This window comes from Podarcis cretensis, assembly GCF_951804945.1.
Source record: "Podarcis cretensis genome assembly, chromosome: 5".
Classification (NCBI taxonomy): Eukaryota; Metazoa; Chordata; class Lepidosauria; order Squamata; family Lacertidae; genus Podarcis; species Podarcis cretensis.
The window spans coordinates 28,147,260-28,164,368 of NC_137174.1; the positions used below are offsets into that span (position 1 = coordinate 28,147,260).

The 17,109-nt window shown below is 44.6% G+C and overlaps 2 protein-coding genes across 2 annotated transcripts in view; one reads left to right on the forward strand and one right to left on the reverse strand.

The window, feature by feature from the left end:
* The window catches only part of JMJD1C (jumonji domain containing 1C), a 121,596-nt gene extending 110,164 nt beyond the window's left edge, over positions 1-11,432 (reverse strand). Inside the window, exon 1 of the mRNA XM_079975570.1 lies at positions 11,359-11,432. The gene's annotated coding sequence lies outside the window, so the exon portion shown is untranslated. The remainder of the gene's footprint in view (positions 1-11,358) is intronic.
* Positions 11,433-11,509: 77 nt separating this feature from the next.
* Positions 11,510-17,109, forward strand: part of REEP3 (receptor accessory protein 3) — a 28,877-nt gene continuing 23,277 nt past the window's right edge. The window contains exon 1 of the mRNA XM_079975746.1: positions 11,510-11,711. Within this exon, the coding sequence (XP_079831872.1) occupies positions 11,680-11,711 (32 nt within the window). The 5' untranslated portion in view covers positions 11,510-11,679. The remainder of the gene's footprint in view (positions 11,712-17,109) is intronic.

The following is a 17,109-nucleotide window of genomic DNA, read 5'->3' on the forward strand; positions in this document are numbered from 1 at the left end:
TACGTTCACAGCAAAACTGAAGCATCTGAGCAAACATTGTGTAAGGAGATACACAGCCATCATTCAGGGGTGGAGGAGTCAGAGTTGCTTGATATGTTTTTCTAGATACAGCATGTACCAAAATACTTCGAGTGCCAGGCCCTCTTGCTTTAATTTTATCTTTTTACAGTTGCATTCCATCCTTCCTCAAAGGAGCTCAGAGCAAAATTGCACCACTCAATCCCATAGCTGTCAAGTGTCCCTTATTTGAAGGGACAGTCCCTTATTCCAGCGCCATGTCCTGCTGCTGTCCCTTACTGATGGATGTCCCTTAAATGATGTCCCTTAAATTTCAAAGGAAGCAACTCCTCTCCCTCCCTCCCTCCCTGCCGGCCAGGGAGGAGGGAGGCTCCAACTGTGTTGCTTGGCTGTGTTGCTCACCCAATAAGAAGTCTAAGAACGACTGAGGGGTGGAGCTTGCATGCCTTGTGTGTGGCTAGTTAATGTAAGCTGAGGGTTTTTTTGAATGCTGGACGCCATTTTGTTGCACGTGCTGCTGCAAACTTTGCAGTGCAAAGCCAGGCCAGGGAGCCATCTTAAGTTGAGGCTGCACAGGCCTTGTGGTGCATGTGATTCAGATTCTATTCAGCTGAACCTCTGGTTACAAAGTTGGTTGGACAGTGTTCTCGAAGCTACCCAGCATGAGCTTGACCAGACTGAAGGAGGACAGGAAGACTGGAGTGCCTGGAACAGGTGAGGCTGCAGGTCCCTTATTTTCAAATCTGTAAGTTGGCAGCTATGCTCAATCCTATGCAGTTTGGTGCACCTAAACTCATCAAACCTGGTGGAACTGTGCGCCTAACTATGCATAGAGCTTTGCCTGACACCATCCTTGTAAAGTGGGTGGGCTGAAAGGATTTGGCTTGCCAAGGCCACCTAGCACGTTTCATACGTGAGAATTGTAGCCTGAATTTCCTCCACTGGAGCCCAACCTTCTAGCTGTTGGACCAGATTTCCTCCACTGGAGCCCAACCTTCTAGCTGTTGGACCAGATTGGTCCTCTACAACTAATATGCTAGCAAATCCATCATCGCTTGGAAAGCAACATGGGCAGAGGCATTCCGTACGCAAAACATGACCAGCTTGATAGATAACTTCTGCAGTTTCTGTGCGTGCTTAGGAAATTTTGCTTGCATTAACAACTGCTTTGGCACTATTTATTTCCTTTTCTTCAGCCCCCAAATCTGCCTCTGCTGGAACTTTCCCCTTCAGCCTTTGCCAGGTCATCACGAGGAGATCCTGGCCTTATGCTGGGGTTTGGGGGAAGAGGAGGAGAAAAAATGGAAAGCTGAAAACATCCCCAAGTCATAAAAACCTCTGCTTTCAGTCGAGAAAAAGTTCCTAACAATGCAGTAATCTTAACAGGCTGTCAACACAGAGGGAAGGAGTGAAGTGTTTCCGTTTTCTATAGTCTCCATTCATAGGAGCTACATTTTTTTTCCAGGCTCCAATAACACCAAATGGAAGCAATAAACCAGTATAGCCCTAAGACTCTGCTGCCATAGCTACAGACCTGAAACTGAGCCATGCTGAACTCTCCCCTTCCTTTCTGGATCATGTTTCCTTTAGAAAAAGGAACTCGGGAAGCTTTTTCTTCTAGCTCTGCTTATAAGTGAAAAAGGTACTTAACTCCCTCGCCACCTTACTAAAGAGAAAAACTTTCTCTATAAACTTAATTTATAAAACAAATAAGGATATATAGATTTAGGCAGGTTCTAAGCCACGCAAATAACATCTACTTTAATGGGGGTGAGTAGTAATGCGTTTATGTTGCTTCCTGTAAAAAAGTTTTATTATCTCCCCCACTCCACCCCACCCCAGACAGTAAGATCACACTATTTTGTGAGGCTCCACCTAAAAAGGAAAAAATTGCATTTCACTGGGATGCAATCAAACTAATTTAATCTGAGGTTAATTAAAAATCTTCAGTTTGAAACTGCAACTCCAAATGCTTTAGGCCGTTAAGTGTGTGCTTTGAGGTTCTTTTTAGCAAAAATGTTATGATTAAATAAAAAACAGAGAGAGAAGAGTTGGAATTGCAAAATGCTGGGGGCGGGTTTTGACAAGACTAAGGGCAGGTCAGTCAAAATAAAATAAACCTATAGGTATGTTCCTAGCTGTCTGGTTAAGAGAAAAGCCCATAAGAAGTGATTAAAAAGTGGAGGGCATCTGAATAGGAAAATACCATGGCAGATTATTCATACAGACCATTTCAGCTAATGTTGGCTTCCAGTTGTTTCAGGTTCTCCTAACCCATTAACTCTTCTGATGCCATGGGCTGAATCCAGTTTTTATTATGAGGCGCTAACCACTGTTCCTAGGCAACGTAGCTCTGAATAGGAACACAGGAGGCTGCCTTTATTGAGTCAGACCAGTGTCAGTAGTGCCTACATCAGTGGTTGAAAACCTTTTCAAATCCAGGGACAGATTTGGAATTTTGGTGCTGCCGGGGTGTGGCTTAACACAAAATAGCTGCTGCCTCAAAAAAGAGCAGAAAAAGAAAAGAGACGAAAACCTAGAATTGTTCAAATATAAAAAAATCTATTCAGATTTATTTTTGTTTTTTTAAAAAATATTTGAAAAGACATTTTCTTTTCCAGACATTGTTAAGTCTTGGTATGCTGCTACAGATTAGAGCTAGAAAACAAAAATCAACTGAATCCAGAAATAATGTTTAGTAACTACAGCCAGCCATGCACATACATAGTCACAAATAATAATAAAATATACAATTGCACAAAAAACACCCACGTTTAAGAACTCACTAGAATAGCTGTTGAACAATACTGGCCCAGATAAGTTTGATGTTTGAAGCCGAACGTCATCTGCAAGCTTCTCAAAATTAGGGAAGCATGGGAATAATATTATTTCTGCCTTTGCACTGTGCTGACCCCCTCCCCAAACGACATGGGAATAATCCTTGCTGTGAGCAGAGGAAGAGGAAAAGTTGATAATAATGATGCCACTGAAATGCTTTCCCCAAAACAACTTGGGAACAACCAGGAAAAAGGTGATCCTTATTAGTACCATCCTTCTTACAATGCCTCTGGCCTCTGCTCCCCCAACTCAACCCTGGAACAATCCCACTGCCATATTCAACTCAGATGCCTCTCAAGCCGCTTCCTGTTCCACATGCCTGTAAGCAGAAGAAAAACCACAACAATGGGAAGATTCCCGCATTTCTCCCCTCACTCCAGATTTTCAAGCCAAGCAGCTGCCTGTTGATTGTTCATTGTGGCTGGCAGGCAGCAAAATGTGTGACACGGGATTCCTGTGCTCCTTCCACTGTCCCAACACACACGTTTTTTTAAGCGCCTCTCAAGTAGGCTGTCTGTTTCGTGTGGCATGCAGGCAGCAAAACAAAACAAATAGTGCAGCATATGGGCAGATCCAAGGACGAGAAAATGAGACAGAAGCAGGAAAAGTGCACTAGAGAGGTGGCGGAAACACCAGGTCTTTCAACACCGAGGATTTCTACAGCCCCTTTTTTTCTGCAAAAAAGTCACTTATTAACCACAGCTCTGAGGCCCTCTAAACATTGCTGGACTCCAACTCCCATTTCCTCTGGCAACATGGACAATGGTCAGGAATGATGAGAGTTGTAGTTCAGCAACAACCACAGGCTCCCCACCCCAGATATCGGATGATGAGGCATGCCTGGTACCCAATGGTATGTTTTACGTTCTGGGTGAAGCCATTTTTATTCTAATTTCGGGAATTGTAATGCTGTATACTTTAAAATGGTATTAGGAGGATGCTATATTTTAAAACATTGGAACTGGAGTTTTTATTTTGCTGCTTTCATTGTTAGTTTAACGATGATTTCCCGTGCAAATCATGCCATTTGTCTATTACCTTTCATTAGATTACTGTGCATTTTATTATTGTTTTGTTTTAAATTGTGCTGTAAACCACTGTGGGGTACATATATAAAGATTGTGTGGTAAAGATATATAGACTTTAAACAAACATTTCAAAACAGAAAAGCTTTGCAATAAGGACAGTTACTCTCGTGAAAGAGGCTCAGTATTAGGAACAGCTTCTTGCAGGCACAGGAACCAGGTATAAAAGTGTTAAAAGGAAGACTTCTGCTAAATACACAATGTGTGACTGCCACAAAGATGATTGAGAAATGCTGAGCCTTGACTGTTTACAAGCCTAGTACCAGCAAGGCATATACAACTGTTTGCACAGCCCCTGCTGATGTTCCCTTCAGGGTGTGGACAGTTGACCTCTAGCTTGAGAAACAGTAACATATTGTCATTTCTAATGGAATCTTAAAAATTGCTATTTTATAGGAAAATAATTTCAGATTGAAAATGGATAGGTGTCAAAATCTATTACAGTTCATTCCTAAAGAAACAAATGCCAAATTCGTTCTGGAGAAGTAATTAATTCAGTTTCTATTTTTCAGATTCCAGGTAGCCTTTGATTTTCTCCTTGATATTAATTGCAGTTGCATTTCTGTTTTCATTCGTTTGATAAACAAGCTTTTGCTGTACCTCTTTATTCTGAAGCTCAAATTCTAGAGATATGACAGACACTTAGTAACAAAACTGACACCTAATTGCTATTTGTGTTTACATTTATAAGTGTCTCTTTAAATGTAAATGCAGCTTTCCACTAAGGATTCTGTTACCATGGCAATGAAAGCAAAAGCTATTTCTTGTGGCCTCCCCCCCCCCCCCATAAAGGGCAACACTTTGGTATAAGAATGGCTCTCTAGCAGAAACTGACTGCACGCAAGCTTCAGCGTATGTAACCCATAGAACTGGTAAATGTCCTTACATTGCAAAATAAGTTTAACAACTTAAAACTTGTTTGACTAGTGCTTAATCGTTTTGCACACCTCTTTTCCTAAACGGAAGAAAATGCAACCCCACCCCTTTTAAAGGATTGGTTTCTGCGAGTACTGGGTGTTGTATGTATCGTCTTTGTAATAATCTGGTTTTAAACGCACAAGTAGCGTTGAGTTGATTGAATCCAGATGATCCCAGGTTCAATCCCTGGCATCTCCAAGTAGGGCTGGGAGAGATGCCAGTCTGAATACCCAGAGAGCTGATTCCAGATGGACAAATGATCTGACTAGAAGGCAGCTTCCTAGGTTACAGGGGCACAGCAGCATGACAAGAGGCAAGATTCACAGCAGAATTAATCCCACAGCAACTCCAGCACTCACAGGCACCTGGAAACCTTTATTTTGTAACTCTAGTAAGGCAGAGCTGGAAAAGGTGCAGCAGATAAGGACAACCCAATTCATTAAGGGGCTGGAGCAACTCACCAATGAGGAAAGCTTAAAGCGTTTGGGGCTTTGTAGCCTAGAAAAAAGGCGAATAAGGGAGGACATGTTAGAGCACTATAAAATGATTTATGGTATCGAGAGAAAGTAGGTGGGGTCAGTTTTTCTTCTTCTCTCCCAATACTAGAACCCAGGGCTATTCAATGAAGGCAAATGGTTGGATATTTGGATTGGCAAAAGGAGGTGCTTCTTCACATACCTGTGGAATTAGTTACTACAGTCAAACCTCAGGTTACAGACACTTCAGGTTACGCGTTTTCGGGTTACTGATGCGCCGAAACCTGGAAGTACCGGAATGGGTTACTTCCAGGTTTTGCTGCTTGCGCAGAACCACAAAATCGTGCTTTGTGCATGCGAAGAAGCCCCGAATCGCAACCCACACGTGCACAGACGTGGGTTGCAAACGTGCCTCCCGCATGGATTACGTTCGCAACCCGAGCGTCCACTGTATTTGATGTAGCGATGATGGCCATCAACTTGGGCAGCTTTAAAAAACAACTAAGACTATCATTTGCTAGTAGTCATGATGGCTCTCTTTATTAGCTCCTGTATCGGAGACTGTAGGCCACTGAGGAACAATTGCTGGGGAAACTCAAGTATGAATAGGGCCATTGTATTCAGGTCCTGCCGGAGGGCTTCCCATAAACATGTGGTTGGCCATCATGGGAACAAAACAAGGGACTAGATAGGCCTTTGGCCTGATCCAGCAGAGCTCTTTTTACAGCCTCTCAGCTGCTCTGACAACCAACAATTTAAGCTGTTCCTTTCCTCCCTACCTCTTTGATCAGCATACCCTCTCAGCTCCCATTCCCATGGATGCAGAAACCTTCTGGCCCAAAGCCTTGTCCTGGCTTCTTATATCTGATGCCCTGTTATAGCCACTCAAGAGTATTGTTATGTATTGGGTTTAACACTTTTTATGTTACAAGGCGCGTTCTAAGCAATCGTATAAGTGTTGGTAGACGAACGTTCTAATGGCAAGTAAGTGCATGCTCTTTCAACTGTCAACTGTCAGTTCATGCTCAGCATTATTATTGTGTTGTCCAGTCAGTTCGGTTGTTGTTTTCCTATGAGTGAGCTGTTGTCGCTGACAAATGTTGAATAAACGTAGTTGAGGAACTTATACTGCCTTGGGCTTCTGACTTTTTCCAAACATTTAACATTGGCGATGAAGGTGGGATTGATGATCTCCTGCCGGCTGCCAGAGGCCCAAGACCGCGCACCACAGCCTGCCGCCTCGCAGTAAGCGCGACCTCACCGCCACCCTGGACTCAGCAAATAGTCCCAGAAACAAGACCACACCTGCCACGTCTTCACAACCACCCACAATTGCACAAGCAACTGGTCCAGGTCCGAGGATGGCCACCAGTCATAGTCAGCTGTCATCGGACTTGGATATGAGCCATCCTGCAGAATGGTTGCAGTGGCTCCGCCGAATAAGGAGCTACGTCCGACTACAAGGCTTCACTAGGGAGGCAGACAAGGTGGATGTGCTACTGACGGTGCTAGGAAATTCTGCCATCACTCTACTGGAAGGTCTGATGGCACCCAGGGACATAGAGGCATGCACTTTCGATGAGCTGACACAGGCTATGACAAGACACCTCGCGCCTCAGCCAACTAAGAACCACTGCCGCTACGACTTTGCACAAAGAGAGCAACAAGTGCAAGAGTCAGCGAGTGAATACATCACAGCACTCTGGGCGATTGCGATGTACTGCCAATTCGCTGACATTGTATAATGACTTCTCGAAAGGTTCATCAGTGGCGTGCGAGACAGCCATCTCCGCCGCAAGCTGCTGGCAAAAGATGATGATGGAAGCAATGAATATGGCCACGGCCTTTGAGAAGGATAATGCCCACGAGGCGGCCCACAGCCCACGTACTGAAAGGAAAACTCACCGCATCCAGGGAGACGGGTCCTCTTCCGTAGATTCCCACAATGAGGATGTCCACTGAGCTTTGGACCGATCCGACCAACACCACAGCTCCCAAGCTACAAGCACATCATCGAACCAGAGATCATCTGACGCACCTCCAGGGACCTGTGCCAGCTGTAGAGAAAACCACGAGCGTCGGACATGCAGGTTTTGGGACGCCACATGTCGCCGCTGTGAGAAGACTGGGCACATTGGTCGAGTCTGCAGCTCCAAGACCTCCAGAGCACGACCCAAGCAACATGTCCACGAGGCCTACATGGAGGAGGACTTACAGTCCACCTCTCCAGCCAGGTACTTCAACTTCCTTCCCCGGGGTCCAATAAGCTTAGGGTACAACTCAAGATAGACTCTGAAAGAGCTTTGCCCTAACGGCGGTCCTCCTCTCTGCCCGGCCCCTGTAGTGCTATGGGACATACAGAGAAAAAGAATCCAGCTAAAAGGGATGGGCACCTTCAAGGTCCAGTTTAAGAAGTACACCAAGAATTTGAACCTCATCATAACTGAAGGCCCATTCACTAGCCTTCTAGGCCTAGCATGATTCGGGCCGTTAGGCTTAGGTATTTCAGGGCTTTATCAGATTTCCCCAGGGGCAGATTTTGAATCGATCTGCCAGGAGTTTCCATCAGTCTCTGATGGAACCCTGGGCCTGTACAACGGACCCCCGAATTCCCTACGGCTCAACCCCACGGTGCAACCCATTTGGGTCAAGGCCCGTTTGCGCTAAAACCCAATACATAATAGGTATCTTTCTAATAAGCAAGCCTCCCTAAAGTGCCATGGACTCTGGTTTACTTCATCACCTTGTTACAGTCGGGACTTTAACATTTGCAGTCAAATACTTCTTATCTCACCTGCCTTCTACCCTCTCACATTAATTTAAGATGGCAAACTCAAAGGTAAGCAGCAGGCAATTTGCTGCCTCAGGCAGACAATCGTGTGGCACTGTTAGTGACATTCCAACTTCTGTAGGTATTGCACAGAGAACCAGAAATCTCTCTGACCGTTCCTACACATCCTGCCTGGACTCTCATACACCCTGCCTGAAGCAAAGCAAATACAATCCAGATTAGCTGATCAAAAGAAGGCACATTCGCCCCCACAATATGTAACAATGACAACTATACTGGAAGGCTTGGAAAGAGATTTAGACATAGGCCTTTTGCCTGATCCAGCAGAACACTTATTATGTTCTTAACGAAATATTTACCTAATCTATCTGCTGGAAGCTTGCAGTGGATCACACCGAGTAGGTGAAGTTAATTATTTAAACAGGATCTGCACAGGAGTGCCAGGCCTAATGAACCCAGCAATTCTCTTCAAATGTCTTGCTCCTATGAGGCAGCTGTGGAGACTAAAGGTCCCCGCCTTCCCGCAGCTACCCAAGTCTCCTCCTCTCCAGGGTTTCCCCCCAAGCAATCTGAGACTGTGACTGCATGCCTGCCTTTGCTCCTCCCACTTCATGCCTTCCTTGGTCCTAGGAGACAAGGGGGAGAGGAGTTTGTCACAGCAGGAGGGGGAGACCCCCATGCTTCTTCATTCATCTCTGCCTTTTTTGCCTGATCTGGACTTCCCTCTGCCTCAGACTCTCCCAGCTCACTAAGTCAGTCACAGAATGGTGGCAGTTTGGTATAATCAGCTGGCATCACTTCCTATACATATTTATTACATTTATTAAAAAATTGCTAAATTATTTGCCAATATTTTCCTTGTAGCTGCGAAGGTACTGACTCAGCCTCCCAATTTGAGGAAGTGCCATATTTTTCGCTCTATAAGACGCACCAGACCACAAGACGCACCTAGTTTTTGGAGGAGGAAAACAAGAAAAAAAATAGTCTGAATCTCAGAAGCCAGAACAGCAAGAGGGATCGCTGCACAGTGAAAGCAGCAATCCCTCTTGCTGTTCTGGCTTCTGGGATAGCTGCGCAGCCTGCATTCGCTCCATAAGACGCACACACATTTCCCCTTACTTTTTAGGAGGGAAAAAGTGAGTCTTATAGAGCAAAAAATATGGTATTTGCTGGGAAATGGTTTTTAAAAATATTTTTCCCTTTACATCCCATGCCCATATCTTCCCGAATTCTCCTTCTACACTCAACTTACACATTATCTCCCCTGCCCATAACTGCTCTCTCTCTCTCTCTCTCTCACACACACACCCTTCCCTGGTCCTTTCACATGCATTTATTCCTCCCATAACACCCTATTTTATCCCCTGCCATTCAATTCCCAGTCTATTTATTTACTTATTAATAGTAAATATTCAACTATCTTTTTATTTCACAACCTAATTTCCCTCAGCACCTCCTCCTCTGGATCTTTGCCCTCAGAGTAGGGAAACCATATTTCCTTCCTCCCACCCAGACTTCTCTGTCTCATGGCCACCTTTGCTCAGCAGACCAGACCACCGTTTGAAAAAACACTGACGTCAACAGTGGAAACCTCAAAAGTTTGCTTTTCATGCATTTTTACCTTCTAGACACAACACTCCAGCACAAAGTCTGCCAAATCACACACTCTGGGAGTTCTAGTGGTCCTCTGCTCCCTTATGCTAAAATTGGTGGAGGGGTGGGCAATTCACCATAGCCATCATGTTTGCAAAATTCACCTCCATGGATCACAGTTCATGCATGCTGCAGCTTCAAGCTTTCATTACATCATTTCCTGCTATTTTTGCAAATCTGGATTGTAAAAAAAGATATCTAAGAGTCAGAAACTTTATGAGAGAGTCCTCCTTAAAAGGCACTATGCATGGCCCTTGAAGAGAAAAAAAGCAGGCAAAACTTGGAATTGGGTTATCTGGTATCTGATCAGAAAAGGACAGTTGCAGGATTTCACATGTCCTGAAGAAGCTTAGGAAGTACACTCATCTTCATTACTTGTCAGACAGGCAGATCTGTAGTTGTTATTTATTTCCACACTACAACACACATTATTTATTGGCAGGATTACAGAACTGAACAATAGGAGGAAGGAAGCCAAGTTTGGAACATAGCACAAGGTTATATTTGAGGAGAAAGCACTAGTGCAAGAACTGCCAGCATGTGGGATTTGTATGTCTCAGTATATTTCTTCACTAATTTCAGAAAACTACATCAAAAAAGATCTAGCGCTGCTCCTTGTCCTCTGTGCGTACCAATGCTTACGATTCCTCTCCCCCCCCCTTTCGGCCCCATTCTACTATTTAATGCCTAACACTTCCATTGCAAATTATGCCCAAATCCAGTGCCAAACAAATTTATCCTTGCATATATTTGACCGTTTGAAACTGTTCAGTAGAAAGGAAACTACGAGTCATTCCAGGATGCTGTCACCATTTTCATTTACCAGGGGCGGGCAGAAGGTGAATCAGGATCTACTGGGAGATCTCTGGCCGATCTGCAGCAGATCAGCAAGGCTTTCCCGATTGTTTAACGAGGGCGACGTCAGAGACACCTTTGCGGCGGGGAAACGGCTTCGGGCGCAAGATGAGCAAACAAGGCCCACACCGCGCAGAGCTTAATGTGTGCAAAAGTGGCATTTCCCAAGACTTCCTCGCTTTCCAATTTCACCTCTCCAGCCGCACCCAAGAAGATCGGCTGCCTCCTCCCCGCAGTTTGGTGGGGTGGAAACGTTGACGCGGCTGGGGGAAGAAAACAACCTCCAGGAGAAAGGAGCCTCGTGCGGAAACGAAGGCGCCGCTTTCTCCAGCCTTAGCGACGCGGATCCATCGCGCAAAGATTATCCCCAGAGGCCGCTTCAAGAGCAGCGACAAGGAAGAGGGGGCGCGAACGGGGCAAAGCAACGAACCACGAGCAGAAGCCATCCGGGGCCTTACGTTGGGGCACCTGAAAGGCTGCTGCACATCCATCGGATGTTTAATGGCAAGATAAACATTTGGGAAGTCTTTTTTTTTTAAGGTGCACGAGACGCTGCGGCAAACTAAGCCGGCTCCCCCCCCTTCCAAAAAGCAATAAATAACTCCGCATGCGACCCTACGGGAAAGGGGTTTAGCACAGCCTACATTACAAGCCACCACACAGCAGCAAAGGGGGGGGGGGAGAAAAAGACTGCGCCGGCGCATAGCTGCGGCTCCTTACATACCCATCCGCTCCTCGCCGTCCAGAGGCGCGCCGCATGCGCGCTGCAGCCCAGCTCGACGGCAGGCGGCGGGCGAATGAGGCTGGGCGGCGCGAGCCAATCCGTTTATGGGGAGGCGCGGCCTCCGCGCCTATTGTGATGCCCGAGGCGGGAGGAGGGCGGGGCTTAGGCTGTGTTTGTCGGGCGAAGCGGCCGGGGCCATTCGGTGCCCGGCTCGGCGGAAAGTCGCGAGCGGGGAGGAGAGGTAGGGCTCCGGCTGGCGGGACAGACGGACTGACGGACGGTTAAAGGTAGAAGCGGCGCCCACAGAGCCGGGGCGGCAACATGGTGTCGTGTATCATCTCCCGAGTCGTTGTGTAAGTGGAGAGGGTGAGGAAAGCGGGGCCTCAAGAGGGACCGGTACCAACGGACTTTTCCCCTCAGACTCGCGCGGGGGGTGGGGGAGGCATCTTCGCTCCTGCCTCTCTCGCCGCTGAGGCTTGTGGGGGCCGGAGGAGGAGAAGAATGCGGTGCTACTGCGCTTGCGCACACAGCGGGGGTGATAGAAGTGCCCTCTGGGACTTCATGCTGCTTTGATACTTGGGGTGGAGCGAAGTGGGCCTTTCCGCAAAAGCGCCGGTCCCCGCATCCAGCGCATGGTCATTTTAGGGTGCAGGGAAAACAATCCTTATGGGCCTCGTCGTGCTCTTAGGCGCGCCCCTAACTTACGCGGCTCTCCGCGGACACCTGAGAGCGTCAGGCTTCGGTGCGGCAAACGCGGGGATTTTGCGAGTTCGAGTTACAGGGAGCTGCCCGCTTGGCTCTCGGTGTCGCTGTTTTGGGACTACAATTCCCATCATCCCTGACTACTGGTCCTGTTAGCTAGGGATGATGGGAGTTGTAGTCCCAAAACAGCTGGAGGGCCAAGTTTAGAGGCTGCCTTACCTCACATGCGATCATTCACAGAGTTGTAGAGTAAGAAAGGGCCACAAGATCATCTAGTCCAACCTCCTGCAATGCAGGAACCTCGAACCCATGACCCTGAGATTCAGATTATCGTGCTCTACCTACTGAGCCCATCCCTAAGGCATGTTGTGTAAGGAGAGGAGGAGATGCGTTGGAGCGGGGCAGAGTCATGGCAGTTTTTTATTTCTCAGATTTGGGGGGGGGGGGCAATCACGCAGCCTGTTTAACTTTAGAGACTCTTTCCCCTCAGCTTTAGATATGTGTATACAGTATATCATTGTGGTCATTGGGTGGCACTCAAATTATATAATGGTCATCTTTTAAAAATCTGATTATGATTCCTGTTCACTCTATGATCCAGAGGTGGTCACAACTATTTAAAACACCACACTGAAAACAGTAAAGGCACGCTTGAGCCACAGCCACCTTTGTTGTCTAGAGCTTCGCCCTGTCATTGAAAACCGGTTTGGGGACTGAGCCCTAGCCAGTGACTCTAAACAAGCTTTTATGTGACTGCTGGCTCATAAATTTTATTTGTAAACATGGTGCAGTGATACTCTGTAAACGAGAAGCTCCTTATATTTTTGTAGATCTCCCCCCGTTTTATAAAAAAACAAGGGTTTATTAGTATAATACTGATGGGTCTACTGATGAGTATGACCCAACAATGCGAGGTCTTCATCCTTGTCAGTTTGCTTAAATTCATACGATTTAGAAACTAATCGGGAGATAGATGAATGTCCACTGCCTATAAAGAGACTTAAAGTGATGGGTTTGGCTGGACCTTGGATACACCATTTTGTGTTTTTATCAGAAATACCTTTGCCATCATAGGGGAGGGGGCCATAGTTGAAAAGTTAGTGTACTTTTCCTATTGAAAGATTAGCATTTTTTGGTCATTGGGCAAAGTGTTGAAAGAAGGTATATTTTTCTGAGAAATCCCATATATTATCCATTAATTTCAACATTTAGATGATTAAAGAATGGCTTTTAAATGCATGCTGTAGTGATTTTAACCTAGTTTAACAAGAATTTGTAGTGGTTATAAGAATGTGATCTGGTAAATGTAGTTGCAGTCCCAAATGGCAATCTTGTGGCAGCTTAAATACTAATTTGGCAATCCTTATAATTTATTTCTAAATACAGTGTGATTTTTAAAAAACAAACAGTGCCTATTATTCTGAGGACTGTTTTAAAATTGTGGTATAAAAACATTCAAATGTCTTATGTCAGCCATATAAATTAGCATACACATGCTATGATTTGGAAAAGAGTAGGTCTCTGTTTGCTGCAGAGAACTCTGGCCCCGACAACACCAAACAACCCTTTTTCTTTTAAGTACTCTTTTTTCGAGTTCAAAGGGCAAAGTGATGTGGCCTTATGAGGCCCACACTTGAAGTGAATAAAATTGTGATGTAAACCAGGCATTTTGAGAGTGTCTGCCATGTGAGCAAGCAATTAAATGGTAAATATATCTTCTTAAATGCATGTAGTCAACCAGTAGGCATGTTTCAGATATTTGGAATTCTGTAATGACGGGTATGATGTGGAAATTGCACAGACAACCATGAAACTGCCATCTCATGGAAACATTTCTGAGCAGGCAGTACTATATCAGATCCACTAAATTATATATGGACTGAAGGTGGCAGCAATTGCAGCTTTGAAGGTATGCATTATCCAAGAGTTTGAACATTTTCTTTTAAATCAGTCTTTCAGCTTTAATATTGGTCTCCTGTTGGTGCATGTGTACAACAGCTTTGCAGGTTACAGCAAATTTGCAAGCCTACATTAAAAATTATCCTCCCAACTGCACATCCGTAGTGACTAATTATGGAAGTAGCAATTCATTGCCTAAGGTGAACAACCATTCCTTTTTGCTGATTAGTCTGTGTGGTTCCTGTAACTCCTTAAATTTTAGCACAATAGAAGCAAAAACCTAATAATGTTGCATACCGTATATGTACAGTGCATGCTTAATTTAATTAGATTAGAACATCATTCCACTAAAAGTAAACAAAATGGGCAGAATTCACCAAACCAGTCATTTCACCATAAGTCCTGTGCAAGGATGTCTGCTTGAGCAACAGGGCTTTCCCCTTTCCTTCCCCTGTGCCCCTCCTCAGGTTGACTGTGGGGAGGAGTCAGGAGATCCCCCTGAACAGCACAGGGGTGGGGGGTGTCATTCTCTCTGGCAAGCTGAAATCTTGGGGTAGATTGAATTATTAGATGAGCATGATGTTGAATTCCACCCAATGAGGAAGTGAAGCTAATGTTGGTGAGAAGAGACAATGTTCTAGGGCTTACTAATGAATTAAAAACCGGCACATCACCAGCTTCCAGGTGGCATCCACCCAAGAATTCTTAAAGAGCATACACATGAAATTAAATGGTAGTTGCATGCTAGTTCATGCACACACTGTGGACCTTTCAGTTTTCTTCTTCCAAGATGCTTCCATGGAAGCAAGAGTTCTGAGGATGATACAGCAAAAGTATGTCTGTTTTTCTGCAGGAGGTTTCTCTGCTGCTTTCACAGCCTCATAAACAAAACTAGAAGAGTAGAAATCTGATCTATTGTGGCAACAGTTGGCCCAGTTGAATGGGTTTTGATAGTGGAAAGAACAGTAGCTGCTGGTATGGTTGTTAATAAAGGAAGGAAGGAAGGAAGGAGGGTCCTTGGAGTGGCAGTGTCAAAGAGAATTGTTGTTTTTGCTCTGTGGCTGACTGGCCAAATAGTGGGAACATTAACACATGGAAATATGTCTATCCTTGAGCATATTAATGAATGTGAATGGTTACAGCTGGGAGGTAGCATTCAAGTCCTAAAGCTAGGGCTTTAGCAGGTCTGTGCAGTAACACACAATAAATAGTACGTGACTTTCCATTTACTAAATATAAGTTTTGAGTAAGGTGTTCAGTCAGTAAAAGTTAACGTTTATGAAACCTTAAATTCAAAAACCTTGCCTTTCAATGAAAGGCATTTTTTAGAATGAAGAAAGCTTTCTTTAAAAAAAACACCTTAGTAACTAAATATTAGCAGTGTCTGGGAGAATCTCAGGATTTTCACCCATGTTGTGCCTGTTGGCTTATATTTAGAGGCGTGTGTGGACTTGCCTCATTTCTGGAACTTTATCCAATATGTGTTACTGCAGGCTTCTGAATGAGATAGTTTTGATCGCCACTCTAGGAGTCATGTTGATCTCACCAGCTAGGTGATTCATTATGTGTTCATTCTTCTACAATGTCAACCCTGAGTACACTCTACGTACTCCAAAAAGAGTTAACTTTCATGGCCTAGGTTCTTAAGGTGCCTTGGCCACACAGTTGACAAATAAGCTTCAGCTTGGCTTCCTGCATAGTAGCTGGTTGGACCAGATGACCCTCGGTGGTCCCTTTCAACTCTATGATTCTACCCAACTTGGAAACTGGGGATATGATGAGGAATAGTGTAACTACCCAGGCAATCCCCACCCACCTTTGCAGCTTCAAAGTTGGAAGGAAGACTGGCTGACTCTTAACTTGACCAGAGGATGTGGCAAAGTAGATTTTTTGGAAGTCTGCTTGTGGGTAGAAGTATGTAATGAAGGGGTGTAAAAGGAGGAGCCGGTAAAATTAGCAACAGAGAGGCTGTGTAATTAATAACCAGAAGGATCTTTGCATGTTCTTTAATTTTAAGTGGTGGAGTTGGTGACATTTAGAGAATTGCAGGTGGGTTGGATTAAATACACATCTATGAGTTCTGTATTTCAAATGGTGTAATGTTTTAAAGAAGCTTTCATTGGCAGCAAAAGGGTATTTCCAGTACAAAAATGCACTCATGTGGATCCAGCTTTCTAAAATGCTGTTTAAAGAATGAATGTTTTAGAATAGCCCTAACATTAAAAAAAAATCTTTTTGCATCTCTGTTTAATGTGAACTGCCAGCATGTTTGTATAATGTGAATTTTGTAGCCTTAAGAACTGAAACAAAAGCAGCATTCAGAGAGCAGCTAGATTTTTAAAAAGGAAATCCAAGAAGGTAATTCCTTAGAGGGAAGTTGTCCCTTAAAATCAGTCTTCAGTATTTATATATGTTTTAAAAGTAGACCCATCTGTTGTTGCCAAGGCAAATCATGCCACTGAACCATGAAAAATATTCCAGGACTTTGTAGGTGAATGACTTGCTCTAGAGAGGCAATGTCTGTGGACTAGGAATTTCAAGGGATGCTGTGACTAGAATTCTTGGCAACAAGACATGCTAGGAAACTGCTACTGAGAGGAAGAAGTAGAAGCACTGGGCTGATGGGATACTTGTCCTATGATGTAAGATGCCTGTCATTTCTTCTGTTCTGGTAGAATAGATAGTGGGCATCACTGTACATGAGTGTAACATCCATCCCACAGTTATCTGCAGAATTGCTGCTGAAGGATTCTGCTGTGCAGAGTGATGCTAATTCTGTTCCAGCCAGTGAAAGTGGTTGGCATTTGGCCCTTGCTTAGAATTCTGTGTTGTATCTCAAGGAGGCTTTCTTTTTTTGTTAAACATGCTGCTGAGCTGTGGCTCATGTCAACCATGTTTGGAAGAGATTTTAAATTTTATTTTTTTATTTTTTTGCTCTGAAGCTGTAAGGGCTATGAAGTCTTTTGACATAGTCCTGACAATGCTTGCTTTCATACATTTATAAAAGAAGAGCAAGTATTGGTAGTCATCCTTATCTAATATATGTGATAAATGGAGATCGACAGTACAGCACTAGTAGATTTGTACAAAAATGCTACTGCTGCTTCTTGAGCTATAGAATGCTCTTCCTTTAAGCATGAGGAAGAGTTC